Source organism: Coloeus monedula (genome assembly GCF_965178545.1).
Source record: "Coloeus monedula genome assembly, chromosome: 16".
Taxonomy (NCBI): domain Eukaryota; kingdom Metazoa; phylum Chordata; class Aves; order Passeriformes; family Corvidae; genus Coloeus; species Coloeus monedula.
The window spans coordinates 8,516,265-8,535,639 of NC_138796.1; the positions used below are offsets into that span (position 1 = coordinate 8,516,265).

The following is a 19,375-nucleotide window of genomic DNA, read 5'->3' on the forward strand; positions in this document are numbered from 1 at the left end:
ACTGGTGCCCAGCACAGACCCCGAGCACCAGCTCCTGCAACCCCATTGCTGCGCCTGTCCCCCCAAACCACAGTGACACCCCTGGGTCTCCTCATGCACCAACCTCCCAGCACCTCAAACACCTCCTCCAGCCCAAGGGCAGCCAGGGCTGACCCTCGAACACCCCAGGGCTGCCAGCACCAACCCCCAAGGGACCACATGGGCGCCGATCCCACAGACACAACGGGAACACGGACTGCACACTCAAGAGGAACACCAGCCCCACAGGCATATGGGGGCACTGACCCCACACACTCGAAGGCACCGTCCCCATGCACACGGCAGGGACATGACCCCACATGCATGAGAGGCATTACCCCGGTTTGTTTTCACTGCACCCCCCAGCACCCTGGTCCCCACCAAACCAAGATGGGGCTCCCCAGGGCTGGGGGTGTAGGGGGGGATTATTTGCCTGTTCGTTTGCTTATGGCCTCGACGAGGCTGGAGGGGAAGTAGCCCACGCGGTCATTGCCGGTGCGGTTGTCGTGGATGCAGCCCTTCCAGCGCCCGTCCGCGTGCTGCTCCAGCACCTGCAGGAGTGGCCGGGTCAGGGGCTGGGCCAGGGGCTGGCACTGACACCGGGGTGTCCCCGGCCCCCCCGGCCACACTCACAGTGATGACATCCCCGGCTTTCACATTGAGGCTGGTCAGGTCGTAGTTGTTGCAATAGTCCTTGACGGCCCGGACCTGCAGAGCCGCAGAGGCATCTGTGGGACAGAACGGGAGAGTCGCCGGCCGCTCACCCCACGGGCATTGGCACCCCCAGCCCGGCGTCCCTCGTGCCAGCATGGCCACTCTGTGCCCTCCAACCCCCTACCCCGCAGCATCTGCTTGATCTCCTTGCTGGCCTGGCTGGTGGTGAACTGGTTGACGATGTCCAGAGCCGTCTGGTTGTAGGTGTTCCTGACGTGGGCGTTGATCCCGCTCTGCAATGGCACCGAGAGGGATTGGGAGGAGGCTGGTCCCCATCCTGCCACCCCTGGCACCCCCTAGGCCACCAGGAGACCAGCAGCTGGAGGGCACAGCTCTCAGACTTTCGTGTGTACCCCCCTTGTGACCCTCACCCCTTGGTGTGCACCCCCCAGGACCCTCAGCTCCGCTCCCTGGGAGAGGTGCACAAGCTGCTCTGAGCCCCCAGCTGTGGGGTCACCCCCTTCCCACAGCTCCTGGCTGGGTTGGGGGTGCCTGGGGGCATCTGGGGGTGCTGAGGGGGACCCTTACATCCAGCAGCAGCCGCACCACATCTGTTTTGCCGCAGAGAGCGGCCTCGTGCAGCGCCGTGCCCGCCTTGGTCTGCCGGTTGATGTCGATGCCAGCCTGCAGCAGGAGCCTGCAGAGGGACAGTGGGGTCAGCGGGGCACGGGGGGGCACCGGCGCTGCCGCCTCTGCCCACAGCACCCACCGGATGATGTCGATGTGGCCGTTCTTGGCGGCGAGGTGCAGGGGGCTGGTGCCGTTGGGGTCAGTGGCATCCCCTGGTTTGGGCTCCAGCAGTGCCGCGCACATGTTGCTGTTCAGGAGCAGTTGGACCACCTGGCTCAGCAAACACAGATGGAGCAGGGCTGCAAGGGCGGCTCGGCCGCCAGCTCCCCTCCTGCCAGCAGCTGGAGATCCCCTGCAGTGGTGGCACCGCAAGTCCCCACCACTGGCCATCCCTGTGCCCCTCCAGCTGCTCCAGCAACCCAGGGACCTCACAGTGCCCCTGTCCCCTCCCAGTCATCCTCTGGGTAGACCCAGCCCTGCAAGAACTTACCCCGACCCGGCCAAACTCGCACGCCAGGTCCAGGGGCGTTTTGCCCGAGTTGTCCATGATGCAAGGGTTGGACTGGTGCTGCAGGAGCATCTCCGACTGGGGACAAGCAAGACCCCAACCCGGTGAGGGCAGGGGTAGGGGTGGCTGGGCCACCATCCCCCCTGCCAGCCCCGTGCCCCTCTATACCACGTCATAGTGCCCGTGCTGTGCTGCCAGGTGCAGGGGGATCTGGCCCTCATCGGATGGGATGTTCACGGAGGAACCTGCCTTCAGCACCATTTTCATGGGCTCCTTCTTGCCCTGCCAGGCCGCGTAGTGCAGGGGCCGCATGCCTGCAGGGGCAAGACAGGCACACCGTGAGCCCTCCTGTGCCAACACACCGGGCAGAGCCTGCACGGGGGCACAAGGGAGGGGGCCACGGCCAGGACCCAGGGACTCGCCTTTGTTGTCCTTGATGTCCACAGCAGCCTGTGCCTCCAGCAGCAGCGAGATGAGCTCCGTGTTGCCGTTAAGCGCCGCATGGTGCAGAGCCGAGAACCTGGGGAGTGGGGTGGTGTCAGGGGCCACAGGCCTGTCCCCTCCACAGCCCTGCCACCCCCTGCCCAGCACCATAGTCTCAAACCTGCACCTCAGCAGCACCCCGGGGCACGTGCTCTGCCCTCCACTTGCGCGCGTCCCCGGGAAAGCCACCCCCACATCCCTCTGTGGGCTTTTGGGGCAAGAGCTGCAGCAGGCCTGGGAACGCTGAGACTCCTCTGGGCTGGAGGTGGTGGGCAGGGCAGGCCCAGGGTTGTCCCACTGAGGGTGGGGGTGCCGGGGAGCCCCCTCCCCGCTGACCCATTTCCCCCAGCCTGGCCCCAGCAGCGCGGCCACGAGCACAGATGGCAGCACTGCCCTTGCCTGGTGTTGGGCCTGGCTGTTGGGTGGGGAAAGCCCCCAGCCCCGCACCCACTCTGCTCTCGGAGCTCCCAGAGCCGGAGGCTCCCGCCTGGGAAGCAGGCCAGGAGCTGACCTACTTGTGCTCCCGGCAGTGGCATCCTCCGTGCGACTGCGCTGGCACCCACCGCGCCACTGCTCTGGGCCCCGGCCATGCGCAGCGTCCCCATCCCATCCCTGGGGCCACCCCGGTGTCACCGGAGCATGGGAACGGGCTGCGGAGCACCCAGGACACGCTGGTCTCTGTGGCTGCCCGGTGCCCGAGGGGCAGCTGAGGGATAACAATCCCCCTGCCCCTGTTCCCCAGGCCCCCAGCTGAGGGGGGGGACGCATCCCCGTGAGGAGCACGCTCCAGCCACCACGATGCCCACGGAGCTGCCGCCTGTGATCCCCGGCGGGGAGCGGCGATGTGAGCAGACAGCTTGCACAGGAGGCCGATCCCCAACGTCTGCCTGGGAAATGTCAACATTTTCCACTCCAGCGCCCTGCTCAAATCCGCTCAAGATGGTGCAAATCGCAGCCTTCCCCGGGGCTGCCTCAGGGGCTTCCCTCGGGCACCACATGGCCCAGCCGGCCACCTCGGCCACGCACAGGGCACTGTCCCCAGGGCAAGCGCGGGGACACCAGCACGATGCTCATCTATGGCACCCCCAGCCAGGAATGAGCCAGCACCGCAAGGATGGGGAAACTGAGGCATGGGGCTGGCTGAGATCGCACAGAGTGGAGCTCACTCAGGCTGCAGCCCAGGGCTGCCCTGTGCCTTCCCGCGGGATCCTTTCCAGAAGCAGCGCTGGAGGCTGCTCCCCTGTTGCTCCTGCACCCCCTGAGCGTTCCAGGAGCAGGATACGAGCAGCGCCCTGCCTGCAGCTCCCCAGCCCTGCCGTGATGCTCAGCCCTCCTGTGACCTGCTGGCTCTGTGGAGCACAAGGTGGCCCCTGGGGTGATCCCCCCTTGCCCTGCCCACCCCACACCCCCCACCCCAGTGCTGGCCCCGTGCCCTGCACACGCTGGCACACACGGACACGCTCGATACACACACGTGCTCAGCTGCACATCCACAGGCCCACCTGTGCCCGTGCCTGTCACACGTGCACCTGGCACGGCGATGAGCTGTCAGGTACCAGGGGATGCCCGCTGCCACCACCCTGGCGATGAGGATGAGGATGGACCCCGGTTGCCCTGGCCATATGTCCCCAGGGCATGGCCTCCCATTCCTGACCAAATTCTGTGCTCTCTGGCATTTCCCTGGCCACAGCAGAGCCATCCCCAGGGTCCAAATGGCATCGTGCTGCTGCCCTGCTCAAGGGGGATCACGGGGCGGGGGGAGCCAGGGGCAGCTGCTGCCCAGCTCCACTAGCAGCGCTCCCACCGCAGCCCCCTCCTGCGCGGGGCCCCGGCTGCCTCCCGGCAGCCTCATTAGTGTGATTAGCGGGGGTGATCGTGCGGCCCCTTTCTGCTGCTCACGCCCGTTGGATGTGGCTGTGGAGCGTCGCGCCAGCAGCACAGCCCGGCGGGGTCACGGCTCTCCCACCCAGCACCCCACAGGGCTGATCCCTGCACAGCTCCCGCAGAGCCTCACAGGCCTGGGAAAAGGTGTGGTGAGATGTGGGGCACAGCCCTGCCTCTGCCTGCTCTGGTGCCCACGACTGCTCCAGACCAGCACTGGCTCTGGGTGCGGGCAGGGCTCAACTGTGTGGGCTAATGGGGGCCAGAGCGCTGGTACTGGACCTCCCAGCTCGGAGAGCCTGGCATCCCCACACAGAGGCTCCCACAGCATGTGTACCCCTGCTCACAGCACCCATGACACACACCCCACAGCACCAACACCCCAACTTGGGGCTTCTACTCACCCGTCGGTGTCTTGGAAGTTGACATTGACTTTCTTTGCTGATCCGAGGAGCTCTGGAAGGGAGGGAAGGGGACAGGATGTTAGAGGAAGTGGCTGGGGCAGGGACATGGGGCACACAAGGGAGGCGATGTGGTGGCAGCTCCAGATTTTCCTTCCTATCAAGGCTGGGACTCCCTGCAGCTCCACAGGTGCTGCGTGAGGCTGCCTAAACCTGCAGGCAGGAGGCTCAGCGTGGGGGTCCCTGCTGAAGGTGGCAGAGCCCTGGGGACCCTCCTGGCACCAGGTTCTCACCATTCTTCCCTGGTTTGCCTGGGGTTCTCCCCCTGCTCCTTCACCTGGCTGAGGCTCTGGAATTGCCCCATGGACCCTGTGCTGGGCAGAGCTTGGCATGTTCCCCATACCCCCAGGCCCCCAGCACTGCCCTCCCCACGCTTCTGGGAAATTAAACCGCGCCGGGGCAATCCAATTAGCAGCACAAGGAAGGATGGAGCCAGATTTACATAAGATTTACCCGAAAAATGCCACTCAGGCTTTCCAGTGAGCTGCTCTTCCCACAGCGGGAGCCGGAGCAGGAGGAGAAGGAAGAGGAGGGTGGGAGCAGCACAGTGGGGGACCCACACAGCAGCCCCTGAGCCCAACACAGTGAGCACAGCTCCAGCACGGCTCTGAGTCCATGGGAAAGGACACAAAGGCTGCATGGCCTGGCAGGGAGAATGGGCAGACAAAGTCGTTCAAAGCCAAGGACAAGCCCTTGTTGGGAGAAGTTGGCTGGAAGGAGCTACTTCAGGCAGGGAAGGGGAATGTAGGGCCTGAGAGACACTCCCTGTGTGCCTTGGTCATGGCCTTGCTCTCTCCCCCTGTAGCACATCTCCCTGTCGGTGTCCCTGTGTTTATTGAATTATTGGACACAGGGGCTGTGCCACAGCCCAGGAGCCTCCGCATGGACAAACAGGGCTCAGAGGGCACCAGCAGCAGGAAGGGTGGCTGTGTCCAGCCCTGACCCTCAAGCCTGGGGAGTGGTGCCAGGCTGAGCCAACCCTGCCCAGGCCACACAGCCCAGATGGGCCCAGGAGTGGCCAGGACAGAGGCTCTGGCACCCAGCACTGGCTCCCTCCTGCACTCCAGGGCTGCCCGACTGTCTGAGCCGCAGGACATTTGCTAATGCTGACACAGCACGGTGTGACAGGTGAGAACTGCAGAGGACGGATTCTATCAGCCACAGCAACCACTCTCCAGCCACCAGGCCCCCAGGCTCTCCTCCCAGTTGTGGTGCCTCATGTGGGATGAGAAGGGGTGCTGCAGGGTGCCCAGGGCGGGATGGTGACACCATGGGGTTCCCAGGGTGTAGGGAGGGAGAGGAATGCCACAGAAACCCCCAATCCCATCCCTGCCACAGCATCCCCATGTTCCCCTGGAAAGAACTGGACATTACCGGTGGGCAGAGCCCCTGTGACACCAGGACTGACCGAGCGGGTCCCCGCCAGCCCCATGCTGCCGCCAGCGTCCCCAACAAAGGTGCCATTCAGCTCTGGTGGAGAGGAGCCCAGCGCTGCTTCCGCTGCTGCCCCGCGCCAAGAACCAGCTCCCAGGAGAAGGGGCTGAGCTGCCCCCCAGGGATGCAAAGGGCCAGCGGACAAAAGGAGCCGGTGGGCGCAGGAGCGGCACTGTGCCCAGCACTGGCTCCAAGCTCTGTCCCCAAGATGGGCCCCGCTCCGGCTAATGGGTCCTTGCAGATGGACGGACAGTTGTCCGCAGGTCTGCAGTGCCTGGCCTTTCCCACGGGTTGATCCCAGTGAGGGGCTGGGAGGGGGCAATGCCCGGAGATCAGGGTCACAGGGTGCAGTGATGCTGTTGGTGATCCCCAGGCACATGTGCCACCCTCAGCAACACCAAACCACCATCACCCCAACCTACTGTAGCAGCAAATTTTTCCTCCCTGCACCTGCAGGAGAGGCTGCGACTGCCAAAATCTGTTTAGCACTTCCATCACTGCCCGTGCCAAGTGCTTAGTCAGTGACTTCCAGCCATGCAGTGGTTTGACTTTCCTTAAAGCTCTGGAAGTGGCCGTCAGCATGCCGAAGGCAGCTGGAGCAGGGAGTCCAACTGAGGTCTCAGAATATCCCCAGTTCCCAGAGCAGGAGAGAAGAATGAGTGCCCTGACATGTCACCAGGTCCACAGTGGGATTTGTAGCCTGTCTGGGGGCAACAAGAGCCAGGAGAGCTCATTAATGGCTGGGAATTACAAGGAAAACTCTTCCACTAACGAGGGAGACAGAAGGGATCTGAGTGCTTCCAATTAAAAATATCGGCTACAAAAGGAGGTGGGCATGCTGGGGAGGAGAGCAGAGCTCCTGCATGGCCACGCTGCCAGCAGGCACCCAGTGTGTTCCTGGCTGTCCTCTCTGCTGGGATCACTGGAGGAGTGACAGGGACCACCAAGCACCTGCAGTCACCATCCTGTCCTCTCCACGCAAAATCAGATGCCATCAAGTAGGTGTTGTTGCAGGGGTGGCATCTCTGTTCAGATGACCTGAGCCCCATCACCATTCTTGGGACACCCCAATGTCCCCTCTTGGCTCCCCATGGGCTCCTCAGGTGATGGTTGTGCCACATGGGATCACATAGCTCCCCTGGTACCTCATGGCCCAGCTCCCCACAGCTCTCGGAGCTCCCCACAGCACTCCACAAACACCCCTGGGGCACGACCACGACGCCAGCCCCAGGAAAGGGGGGCACACACGGGACCCGGCACCACCGGGTCCGGCTGCCGCCCGCGGCTCCTGCGTACACTGGGAGCCGCAGCGTCTGCCATCGACACCAGCTATAAACAGCGTCTGCCAGAGTAAACACCGCCGCGGGGAGCAGCCCTGCCACTACTCCCAGAAATGCCTTCACTTAAACACAGGGACTGCAGGAGCTAAATGCACGCTTGGATTGAGCCTGGCGCTCCGCATGCAGCGAGCTCCTCGCCGGCCCCGGCTCCCCCGCTACACGCCGGCCCCGCAGCAGCCACAGCCCCGGCGGGCACCGTGACACGGGCAACGCACGAGCTGCTGGCACGTGCCAGGCCTGGGTGCGGGGGACCCACTCGGCCCAACCCCAGGGTCCAGCCATGCATCACTTTGGCTCCCATGCCTGGAAGCTGTTCTGGGCATCCTGGAGCACACCATGAGGAGACCCCCATGACCAACCACAGCTCTGGGCACTGAGTGGCCATGTGGAGACCCCCATGCCCAACCAGGAATCCCAGTACATGCCATGGGAAGACCCCTGTGGCCAGTCACTGCTCCAGGTATCCCAGAACATGCTGTATGGAGACGCCTGTGCCCAGGTGGCCGGTATATGCCATGACGAGACCCCTGTGAGCAAGCACAGCTCTATGTGTGTTGCAAGGAAACCCCCATGCCCGGCTGCCCCACCCCCTTCCTTGCACACATGTCCAAGGCCACAGCCCCACATGGTGGGGCTCCTTGGGGGGGCTCCTCTCCCTTCCCAGCACCCCCTCACGTGCTCATGCACCAGCCCCTGCGTCCGCAGCCAGCGCAGCGCCAGCAGCGATCGATGCCCAGCCGGGGCGTGGGGGCTCCTGGCCAAGCCCCCGCTGACGAAGCACATCCTCACCCAGCTCTCCCTGGCAGGGAGCAAGCGGCTGCTCCAAGCAGATGGCTCCAGCCTCCGCTAAATCAACATCTACTTAATGAGGGGAAAGCATTGCTGCCCCCTCCCCAGCATGGCGGCAGCAGATGAGCCAGGAGAACCCCCCCAAATCCTCCTCTCCATCCCTTCCATCAGCCCTCTGCAGTGATCCCACTCCCCTCCAGCCCCATCCCTGCTGCTTCCCCACTCCCCAGCTCACGTGGGCAGTCGGACCCCTGTGTGTGCCCCCTGCAAACACAACAGGACCCCACAAGCAGCAAATATCCACAGGCAAGACATTCAAGGCAAGCGCCTATTTCAGAGACAGGGGGGAGGATCCTGCAGCGGCATTGCTGGGAGCTGCCGGATAAAGGAAGCATCCAAAATAGCTGCTCTTAATTATATCCCTGCTAACGAGCGCCACGCAAACAACGGGCACTGCATGAGGAGCCCTGGCATGGGGATGTCTTATTCTTTGCTGCAAAGATGGGGTCCCCATAGCAGCATGTGCCATCGTGGGGACCCCACTGAGGCAGCCGCAGCAGCCCTGGCTGGGTCTGGTGATGATGGTGACATCGGGGGGCTGGTCCTGACAGGGAAAAGCTTGTACTCCTGCAGCCAAGGTCGTGTCAGGCGCTGAGGCCGGCGCGATGCTCAGATGCTAATGAAGCCGTTATCATCTTCCGATCGATCTGGACTGTATAAATAATGCACCGGGAAGCTCGTTGTACAGGGAAAGGGATTGCCTGGGGCTGAGAGGTGGCTGGGATGGGATGGAATCATTGCAGAGCAGTACAGAGCACAGCTGGATAACTACTGCTCACCACAGCTGGACAGACATCTCTCGCCACAGCTGGACACCCCTGAGGCAATCACAGCTGGATATACACTTCTCACCACAGCTGGACCTCCCTGTGTCTATCACAGTTGGATAACAACTGCCCATCAGTACTGGACAATCCCGGTATCCATCACAGCTGCACTCGCACAGTGTGCCCCGCTGCCCATCACCAGCCATTCCCCAAATCCCATTTTGGGGGATGCCGCCCATGTGCTCAGCACATGTACGGGTGCTCCGGATGCCCGTCCCTGGCAGAGCCTTCTCCAGGGAGTGGCGAAATCCGCACTGGAGGCTGGCTGGGCTCTGGCAGCCTGAGTCACCGCTCAGCGCTGTCCCCTGGGGCTGCAGGAAGCAGCTTAAATGCAGCTTTCAAGAGGCAGCGGGGACTCCACTGTGATGCTTTTATTTTTACCAAAAGGAAACTTTTCAGTCCCATGGGACATCGCGGGGCTGACCCTGTGGGCTGCCGGGGCAGGCGGGGACAGGGGACACGGGTGTACCCGGGGTAGAACCGACCCACAGGGACTGGATCTGTCCAGGGGATCCAGCGCCCCATGATGCCCACCAGCAGCTACTGTGGGGATCCCCACTGTCTCCCCGTATTCCCAAGTCATATCCTCACCTGACCTTTGCCGTGTGGTGCCACGGAGCCAGGCCAAGCTGCACTGCATCAGCCAGACCCCTTTGGGGCAGTCCCAGTCCCTCCAGCCCCCTGAGTACCACGTGGGGCTCTGCTGTGGAGAGGCTCCCAGTGACTCGGCCCAGAGCACCCAGGAATGTGGGGAAGAGTCAGCAGGGACGGGCAGGTGCATGGGCAGCGCAGGGATGCACTGGCTCTGCCCCACGAGTGGGACATGAGGTGTGCTCAGCTCCGTGGGACCAGCACTGAGCGCCGCAGCCGCCTGCCGTGCCCGGTGCCAGCCGCACGCCCACACTCGTCTCCACGGAAATGAATGTTGGTGTCGCTTACAGGGAGCCCTAATTGCCAGCCTGTGGCAAACAGGTAATTTTCAGTAATAACCTTGGCTGGAAGGAGCCACTGCTGGCACAGCGAGGCCGGCATGGCAGAGATGGAGATGTGGCTGCTCAAGGCCACTGTCACCTGTGTCTGCCCATCCATCCATCCCAGCACGGCTGGCACTGCATCTCCTTGGGACATAGGAGCAGAGAGAGGTGGACACACACCACTCACCTCCACCCTGGGGCAGAGACCATTCTGCCCTGCCCCATCCGCATCCTCCTCATCTCCTCCCCCTGCCCACCCCTCTGCAGGGCCAGGGATCCCTGGGAGGATGGACCCTGTCCACACTGACTGCAGGGAGGGACCAGGAGCTTTGTGCATCTTAAAGCACCATTAACCAACACACAGTGGTGATCACTGGCCTCCCATGAACCCGGCACGGTGCAGCAGCTCTGGGAAGTGGTGGGAGCTGCTGGCGTGCCTCGAGCGTGTGCTCACATGTGCACGTGTGTGCAGGCAGCCCGGATCAGCTCCTGGCATGCCCCGAGCATGTGCACATGTGTGCACGTGTGTGTGCAGGCGGTCCAGATCCATCAGAGGCACGGGGCACTGCTGCAGCGCCGGCTCCAAGCTCCCAGCCGTGTGTGGCAAAACAGGCCCCGGGCTCTATTTTAAGCATGGTGCCTTCAGAGCCATCGTTTGTCCTCATCCACGGCATGGCCTGGGCTGCCGGCGCACCATGCCCACCCTCTGTTCCACAGCAGCCTTCCCGGCGGGAATGGAGGGGCAGGACGGGCACGGCCATGGGCAGCTCACCGGGCGCAGGGCCTGGCAGCTCAGCGGTGTCGCGGTGACCGCCGGGGCGGGTGGGCAGCGCGGGGATGTGCAGCCAGGCGATGCCGTACATCATCCAGGAGCTCCGGAAGCGCGGCCGGAGGCCTCGCACTGCTCCCGGCGGGCTGACAGCGCTGCAGGGGAGGCACAGGGCTCGCAGGACCCATTCCAGTGTCCCCAGCGTCCCCAGCACGGTGGGCACAGGAAGGGGGCTGGCAGGGGCAGTGCAGGGCCGAGCAGGACCGGGACTCGGGCAGACGCTGAGCGCAGACAGGCGGGAGCGGGGCTGCTGCGGAGCTGCAGGGCTGCGAGGAGCGCGCCTGCTGTAAACAGCCCAGCTGCAATGCAGGAGCCGGGCAGCCGCTGCTTTGTCTCAGCTCCAGCGGCTCCCGCCGCCGCGGGCCGGGAACCCGCGGGGCCTCTCGAGGAGGCGGCGCAGGGCTCCGGCAGCCACATCTGGAAGGGATCAGCGGCTGCTGCCGCTACGAGCCCGCCGTGCCCAGCGCCCAGCCCCACGCCAGGCCGGGCAGGAGGCAGTGCCAGCGTGGGCAGTGGAGAGGCCACAGGCACACGGCCGCACGGGGCAGAGGCGCACGGGCACACGGTGCACACGCGTTCACATGGATGCACAGAGGCACGCAGCACATGGATGCACAGGGGCTGAGGCACGCACATGGATGCACGCGTGCACAGGGGCACATCGTGCACAGGCGTGGAGGCCCGCGGGAGCGCCGGGATGCAGAGGGGCACACGCAGGCACACGGGCGGAGCACCCGGCCACCCGAGCTTGGAGAGGCAGAGCCTGGGGTGGCTGCTTGGGCACCATCTCCAGCTTGGTCCATCTCCAGCTGACACAGACCATGGCAGGGCACATCACTGGGGTTCCTTTGTCCCGCTGCGCCCCGGGGCACCCCAGCCCCACAGCCACCTCCATCTGCTCTGCATTCTCCAGGCAGCCGGCAGTGACCTTGATGGGGACACCCAAGGAGACCCAGGCAGAGCTGGCACTCCCAGCCAGCCACTCTCCCATGCCCTCCCAGCACCGTGCTGCCCCACCGGATGGCTCGTGCCAGCACCGGTACCCATCCATCACCAGAGCAGTCCCGGCAGCACAGGGCTGTCAGGCCGAGCCAAGGCCAGCTCTGCATCCCAGCTTCCCATTTCTCAGGCTGATTGCTCCTGTCGCTGCAGAGCCCAGCATTAAACACCTCATTTTCTACTCCCGTATTGAGTTGGAAAATACTATTAACATTTCATTAGAGCTTAAAGATCCCTCTCAGCCCGGCACAATGAGCCGGCCCACGGGTGGGCACCGCTCCTGTACCAGGTGGAGGACACTGGTCCCATCCCTCTGGGAAGAGAAGAACCAGGAGGGCAAGTCCCATGTGCCCCAGCTGTGGGACAGGATGATGAGCCAGGGCAGAGGTAACATCAGCGCTGCACACTGGCTCGGTGAGCTGCTGGGCATGGGCCACCCTCACAGCACTCTTGGCCAGGGACAGGACACAAAGCAGTGACAGAACAACAGTGTCCATGCAGGCACTCCTGAGTTGTGCTTTCCAACGTGTCTCCCTCACCCATGGAAGCCTGGCCCAGCAGGACCAGCACCAGTCATTAAATATCAGCAAGTTTGTTCTCTGACACTCTCCCAGTGGTGCTGGGCACCATTCCCAGCACACACCACCCAGCACCAGTACAGAGAGCACTGTGGGAAACAACCTCAGCTGGGCACTCCCCTCCACCACTCACCCCACCAGCACTGCCAGAGCTCCCACCTGCCACGAGCCCAGGAATGTGTTCTCTGAGCACCCTCCACTGCTTTGGGACCCACCTGGGCCCTGGCACACCAGCACAGAGCCGCCATCCCCAGGTACTGCTGCTGTGGCCAGTGCAGACACATGGGGAGTGGGAAGGAGAGGCACCTGGACACACTGAGATGGAGAGGGGGCTGATTGCAGCCATTCCCAGCAGTGGGGAAGGGGAAGGAAGGGTTAAACGGAGCACAGAGAGGAGGTGAGGAGCCAGACGCCAGCCTGGCTACTGGAAACCACGATGGGCTGGCAGCGACTGGGACGGCTGTGGAGAGAGCTCCGGGCACACACAGCACTCAGCCCTGCTCACTGCCAGCACTGTCACCCTTGGGTGCAGCCTGGCCCTGCCACGTCCCCCACAGTGTCACCCCCCAGCACAGGGGCAACAAGGTCCTCGTGCGGCAAGCAGCCGGAGCTGGCAGCCGTGGGAGAGCCCCGCACGAGGGGCTGGCAAAGGGCTGCTTGGTGTCAAGCCAGGTGAATTTGGGACTGCTGAGAGAAAATCCAGGCCAGTGAGGGAGCTGGGAATAGAGCCGCCGGCCCGCAGCCCCGCTGCTCCTCGATGGCAGTAGCCAACAGTCCCGGGTCCCCAAAGCATTCTCAGTGGGAAGGGACCCCACGGCCAGCCCGGACACGGGGGCTGTGCTGGGGGCAGGGGGACAGGGGAGGGTTTGCATGCACAACTTGGCCCAGCCACAGAGGCAAGAAATGTAAAATAATGAGGAGTCACCCCATGCTGAGCAGTCGTGCCCCTCTGGAAGGAAACTTGGCACACACCAGCCCCCGCCAGCCTGCCAAATCCTGCTGGGAGCGAGGCTTCACACGCGGGCTGGAAACCCCAAGAAGTTTATGAGGGACCCGCTGACACGTGGATGAGTCGGGCAGCAGCCGGAGCTGCTCAGCCCTGACAGGAACCTGCCTGTCAGCAGTGCACGGAGCATGGCCCGTGCCTGGGACACGCCTGGGATGCACCGGCATCTCCCCTTGCTGGCATCATCTGCGTGCCCCAGCCCACCCCCTTGGCATTCCACCCCTTCATCCCTGCCAAGGGGATTGGAGGAGGCCTGGGAGCAGTGCCTGGCCACGGGATGGGGTATGAATGGGGGCCCAGCATCTCTTTGGCCAAGCTGCCACAGGACCTGGTCCCGCAGCCCCTTCCCCTCACTCCAGATATCGTGCCCAGCACTGATGGCTCCAGAGGCCAGAAGCATCCAGGGGCTCCAGCATTCCAGTGAGCATCATCTGCTCATCTCTGCCTGGGTTTCTCTGTCAGCAAGGAGGTTCTGCCCAGTGCCTGTGTCCAGGGAGCAGCAGCAGGAGCCATCAGGGGTAGCTGCCTCCCCGGGAAGGCTCCTGCTTTCCCAGAGGGCCGGGGGGAACTGGGCAGCTCCGGCGGCTGCCGGCCACGTGTGCCCTGGGCACTGCACCACAATTGGATTTGCAGCTGCCCTGCCTTTTACTGCATGGAAATTGAATTGTAAAATGTCAAAGACATTTCCTAACTGTGCCATATTAGCCTGGTTTTATTAAATACTGTTATCAGAGCAGATTATTAATGCAATCAAATGCAGGCAAGAAAACCCAGAATTAACTGGCCACTGTACAGGAGGACACACCGGAGGGCAGGAGGCAGCTGGTGAGGCTCTGCCCAGAGCCCATGTCCCCAGGTGCTCTGGTTCTACTTCCCTCTGTCTCTGAATCCTGGAGCACCGGTGAAGGAACAATCCCACCCAGCCCATGCAGCTCCACTCGCATCCCAGGATGGCTCCCCCTGGGACAGCAGGACCCTGGGGGCTCTCGCTGAGCTTTGAGGTCCCTCCCTAGACAGGGAAGGACCTGCTCCCTGTGCATGGCAACAGGGCCAGGACTGATGGGACAAGCCCTGAGATGCCAGAGCTGCTGCCAGTGACATGCAGGGCAGGATGCAGAGCCCTGCACAAGTGGCAGTGCAGGAATGGGGTTCTCCTGCCCAGAGCAGGGGTATCCCGAGAGCTGCCCAGGCCTCAGCACCCATGCCCTGGGCAGTGGGGCCAGACTGGGCTGGGTTACCCCGATGTGGCAGGACACAGAGGGTGCAGAGCTCCGTGCCCAGCTCCCGATCTCAGCCAGGCAGTATGGCTAACCCAGCCCAGGGCATCCCCAAGTGAGGCACCCAGAACTCCAACAGCACATCAGGACACAAGTCCTGATAGCAACCTGGAGGACCAGGATGGCACTGAGGACCAGGCATGGGATGGGCAGCACAGTCCCACAGGACACGGCCCTGGATTCCACCCACACAGCCAGCCCCTGCCATGCTGGATGCTCATCCTGGCACCGGGGGGCCATGTGCTGGGACATCTCCTTGGCCACATGAAGCTGCCACATGTGGAAGTGCTTTACAGAGGTCCCCAGCCTGGTTGGAGGAGAAATTGGAGTAGAGGATCCAACCGTTGGCTCGAGGACCCTCACTCGGCATCGGCAGCACCACACAGGAGCCATTTCCAATGTGGATGAGCCGCTGGCAGCACTGGCCTCACAGGGAAGGAGCCAGCTCACTCCAACACTCCACAGCCAAGGAACTGTAGATCCTCTGCACAGCATGGCACGGCTCATCTCCCACTGCCTGAAGCCCTGGGTGCCCAGGACAGGGATGGCACAGTGTGCATGGGTGCTCCTGGAGATGCCCCATGGTCCCATCCCATCCCACAGCACTGGAGCCGAGGGGAAAACGCCAAGTCACCACATTTCTTCGAGGTAGCACTGGGAAGGAGGGGACAGGGAGGGAAACAGTTTACTGCCAAATCCCTGCATCTGATTTGCGCAACTTTCAGACAACCTCATCAATTATGGATGCCCGGGAAGCAGGCGCGGTGCGCGCTGCGGCCGGCCCGGGCCCCCGAACCCGCACTCACACCAAACCGGGCCCCATGTCACCATAGCAACCCGTGCTAATTCACGCAAGGATTTTTAAAATCTCATTTATTAAACCCCACATGAATAGGATATTATCCAGATAACAGAGCTAAGTTACAAATCTTCCTGGTGCCGTGCAGCGCAGGGAGCACCCCAGGCATGCGTGGGACCGGAACTTGGAGGGGACATGGGGACACCAAGGAGTGGGGACAGCCCTGCTTGGCGCTCTCCCACTCCCTGCACTACTCCAGCCCCACTGCCACGGCCAGAGGTACTTGTGCAGCCCAGGAGCACGTCACCCACTGCTGCACACGTGGCCCTCGCTGCCACACGGGACTGTCAGGTCCAGTGGGGCAATGGCCCAACACTGGCACCAGTGGGTCCAGCAGAGCTGGAGATGGGCAGCCCAGCAAGGGCATGGGCTGAGCGTCCAGGCCTACAGCAGGAATCTCCTCAACACCAGGCTCAGTCCCACTGGGTGTCCCTTGTCCCTAACCTGTGATCCTGGCACAGGGAGCGCTGCTGGCCCCTGTGGCCGTCCTGCCTGGTATCCAGACGGCTCAGCAGTGCTAAATGCAGCAGAGCACTGGGAAGAACAGGGATGCAGGAGCAAGTGGTGGCACTCAGGCACCTCTGGCCGTTGCCACAGCAACGCCAGCTGTGTGCCCAGGCCAGCAGGGACTGGAGAGGGGTGTGTGGGGACACTGCTGGGCACAGGCCAGGCATTGTCCCCATACCCACACGCTGCCCCAAGAGGCCACGGCAGTAGCAGCATCTGGAGTGGGTTGGGATGAAGCAGGCTCTGAGCTGGAGGTTCTTCTTGCCCTGCACAGTCCCTCAGCAGTGACAGCAATGATAGCATTGGGGACATGGGGAACACCACGCCAGCCTTGCATGACACATGCTGGCCCCATGTGGCCCCGTGGACATGGTGGATGAAACACCAGAGCAGGGACACAGGGAATGCCATGCCAACCCTGCTCAACACCAGGACATGGGACATCACACTGGCCCTGCTTGGTCAGAAACAGCCCTGCATGACCAGGGACAGGGGACACCTCACCAGTCCCGCACAGCTCCAGGGCAAGGGGGGTGCCCGCATTTGGGGAGTGCCGGCCCTGGAGAGAGGGACAGTGGGTGCAGCAATGAAGGGACTGTATGTCCAGTGACACAGAGCCACATGAGTGCTTCCCGTGGTCCCTGCCCATATCCAGGAACGGTCCCCCACCACCCAGTTCGTCCCCGCGCACCAGGCCTGAAACCTGCGGCTGCATCAGCACCATGAATTATTCAGTCCCGGGCGGAACGCCTCGACGGAGCAGTTACATCCTACGGCGAGTAGATGATACTCATGGAGCTACACACACGTACACCCGGAGACGCACACGCACAGCCACACGCACGCCCCCGCAGCCTCACACCTGGCCACGCACCCGCGGCGCACCCGCGGAGCCGTGCACAGCCAGCCGCAGGGATGCACCGGGAGATACCCGCGGAGCGACATCCAAACACCCCCTCACCGAGAAACACCAACAGCCCAGCCAAACACACAGATGCCAGGGTACACACCGCCACGCAAACACCCCACGCACCCAAACACAGCCGCACACGCACCCGCGGCAGCGCGGACACACGCAGAGGTGTGCGGGCAGCCAGCCCCGGCGCTCACCCTCGCGGGCCGGGCACGCTCGCTGCACGCACACGCAGATGCGCCCAGCGCTGCCCGGCCGCAGACCCTGCCCAAACCCCCGGGAGGACCGGGCCCGGCTCCCGGGGAGTCGGGAGTTGCTCCCGGGTGCAGGGCAAGGGCAGCCCGGCCGGAGCCCGACCGCGCCGAGGGTGCCCCGGGACTGGCGAGGCGACCCTTTGCAGCGCTCTGCACCCGCACAGTGCCCGGGGATGCTCCGAGCCCCGCCGGGATGCTCAGACCCACGCCGGGCAGCCCCCCCCACCCCCCGCCCCTCCCGGGGCGCCCCCGGGGGTTCTCAGCACGTCTACGGTCCCCGCCCGCCTGCGACGAGCCGCAGCCGGGGAAGGGCCGGGGATGCTCCGGGGCAGGGAGGGCGGCATCGCGGCCGGGCCCCGGGAGCAGCGCTGGGACGCGGCCCCGAGCCGCCGCGCCCGCTGCTGCGACGCCGGTGCCCATGTGTGCCCCCCCATCCCTGTGTCCCCCCACACCGCCGCCCCCGGCCCGGCCCCGCCGCCGCCGCACTCACTGGCTTTGCCGGGCTTGGGCCTCTGCAGCAGCTTCTGCACGGCCGCGATGTCCTCCGCCTTCACCGCCTGCACCAGCTCCTGGTCCTTGCCCATGGCTGCGCCGCGCCGGGGCTGCCGGCTGCGGGCTCACGGCCCGAGCATCCTCCGCGGCGCGGCGCGGCGAGGGGCGGGGGGCGGCGGGGGGCGGCTCGGCGCGCCTCGGCACGGCTCGGCTCGGCTCGGCACGGTGCAGCCCCCCCGCCCAGCCCGCCCGCTCCGGAGGCGGGGGCGGGGGCGGCGGCGGCGGCGGGCGCCCGGGGCGGGGCGCGGCGGGGCGGGGGGGGCCGCACCGGGAGCGCGGGGGGCAGCGCGGGAGAGGAGGAAGAGGAGGAGGAGGACGAGCAGGAGGAGGAGGAGAGGGCGGGGGCCGCCCGGTGCTGCGGGCGGTGCCCGGGGATCCCCCTCCCCGGTGCCGGGCCCGGGGGACGCCCCGGTGGGAGCCGCCGCGCAGCCGTGGCGTGTAACGAGCTGGCCGGTCTCAGCGGCCGGAGGGGACGGGGCGAACACGGCTGCTCGGGGCCTCTTCCTCCTCGGGAAGGATGCCGGGGGGGTCCAGCAGACGCCCTCCCGGGGCACCCCGTGCTCCCCAGCCGGTGTCCTTCGCCGGTCCCCGTCCCGCCCGGCCATCGCAGCAGCCTGCGGTGCCGATAACGGGAACCGGGCAGGAGCAGCCTTTCAATTTCTGTAAATACAGCACTCATTACCGCGTCATTTCCCACTTTTGTTGACACAATGGCCGGTGACATTCGTCCCTTTCACTTTTAAAGGTGAAATGACCAAGACATTACAGTTGCGGAGGGTTCCCGGCTGTGCCGAGGGCTGAGGAAGCTGAGGAACCCGATAGGAAATGGGGCCAGTGATGGACACGGCGTTAATGTCCCCACGGTGCCATCAGGAGAGAGCACGGACATCACTCGCACGAAACCAGTCCAAATTTCTGCCCTCCCGGACAAGTTCCTAGATAAAAACCTCGTGGAGTCCCGGCTCCAGCAAACCGGCATTAGGGCACACGGGACCGGAAGGCTGGTAGCCAACTGGCCACCACGGCGCTGGGCACTGAGGGGTGCAGTCACAGGCGGGTGCAGTGTACGGGGACCGGCATCTGCAGCCCCGTGTTAGCACCCGTGGCAGACGGAAAGACGGAGGAGGGAACCAAACTGTCCCCTGATGCCCCCTGCCCGCCCCGTGCTGGTCTGTGCCCCCCCCGAGCTGGAGCCCAAGGGTCTCCTGCACAACCCCCAGCTCCCGCCCAGTCCCCATCTCCGGGCTGACCCCCCCTCAGGGACGGCGGGGTCCGTCTCGTCTCCCCACCCCCACTTTCCAATCCAGGACATTTGGGTTGCCAGCACGGAACGCCGTCTAATCTGCCCTCTAATCCCGCAGCCGGGCGGCTGCACGGGGCCCTGAGCCGCGGCCGGGCTCCCGGGGCTGGGGGCTGGGGCTCCGCACGCGCCCGGGGGCCCCGGCGGGTCAGGGGCTTCCTTCACATCTGCCACCACCTGATAACAAACGCAGTGCCTCAACAAAGGTCCCTTTGTGCCCCACGGCTCCCTCCTGCTGGGCC

At 64.4% G+C, this 19,375-nt stretch overlaps 1 protein-coding gene across 1 annotated transcript in view; it reads right to left on the reverse strand.

The window, feature by feature from the left end:
• CASKIN1 (CASK interacting protein 1) overlaps positions 1 to 17,865 on the reverse strand; it is a gene marked incomplete at its 5' end in the record, with an annotated part of 28,140 nt that extends 10,275 nt beyond the window's left edge. Inside the window, 10 exons of the mRNA XM_082292104.1 lie at positions 452 to 569; positions 652 to 746; positions 857 to 965; positions 1,261 to 1,369; positions 1,442 to 1,572; positions 1,793 to 1,888; positions 1,979 to 2,124; positions 2,233 to 2,330; positions 4,579 to 4,630; positions 17,772 to 17,865. Of these exons, the coding sequence (XP_082148230.1) occupies positions 452 to 569; positions 652 to 746; positions 857 to 965; positions 1,261 to 1,369; positions 1,442 to 1,572; positions 1,793 to 1,888; positions 1,979 to 2,124; positions 2,233 to 2,330; positions 4,579 to 4,630; positions 17,772 to 17,865 (1,048 nt within the window). The remainder of the gene's footprint in view (positions 1 to 451; positions 570 to 651; positions 747 to 856; positions 966 to 1,260; positions 1,370 to 1,441; positions 1,573 to 1,792; positions 1,889 to 1,978; positions 2,125 to 2,232; positions 2,331 to 4,578; positions 4,631 to 17,771) is intronic.
• Between the last annotated feature and the right edge of the window lie 1,510 nt (positions 17,866 to 19,375).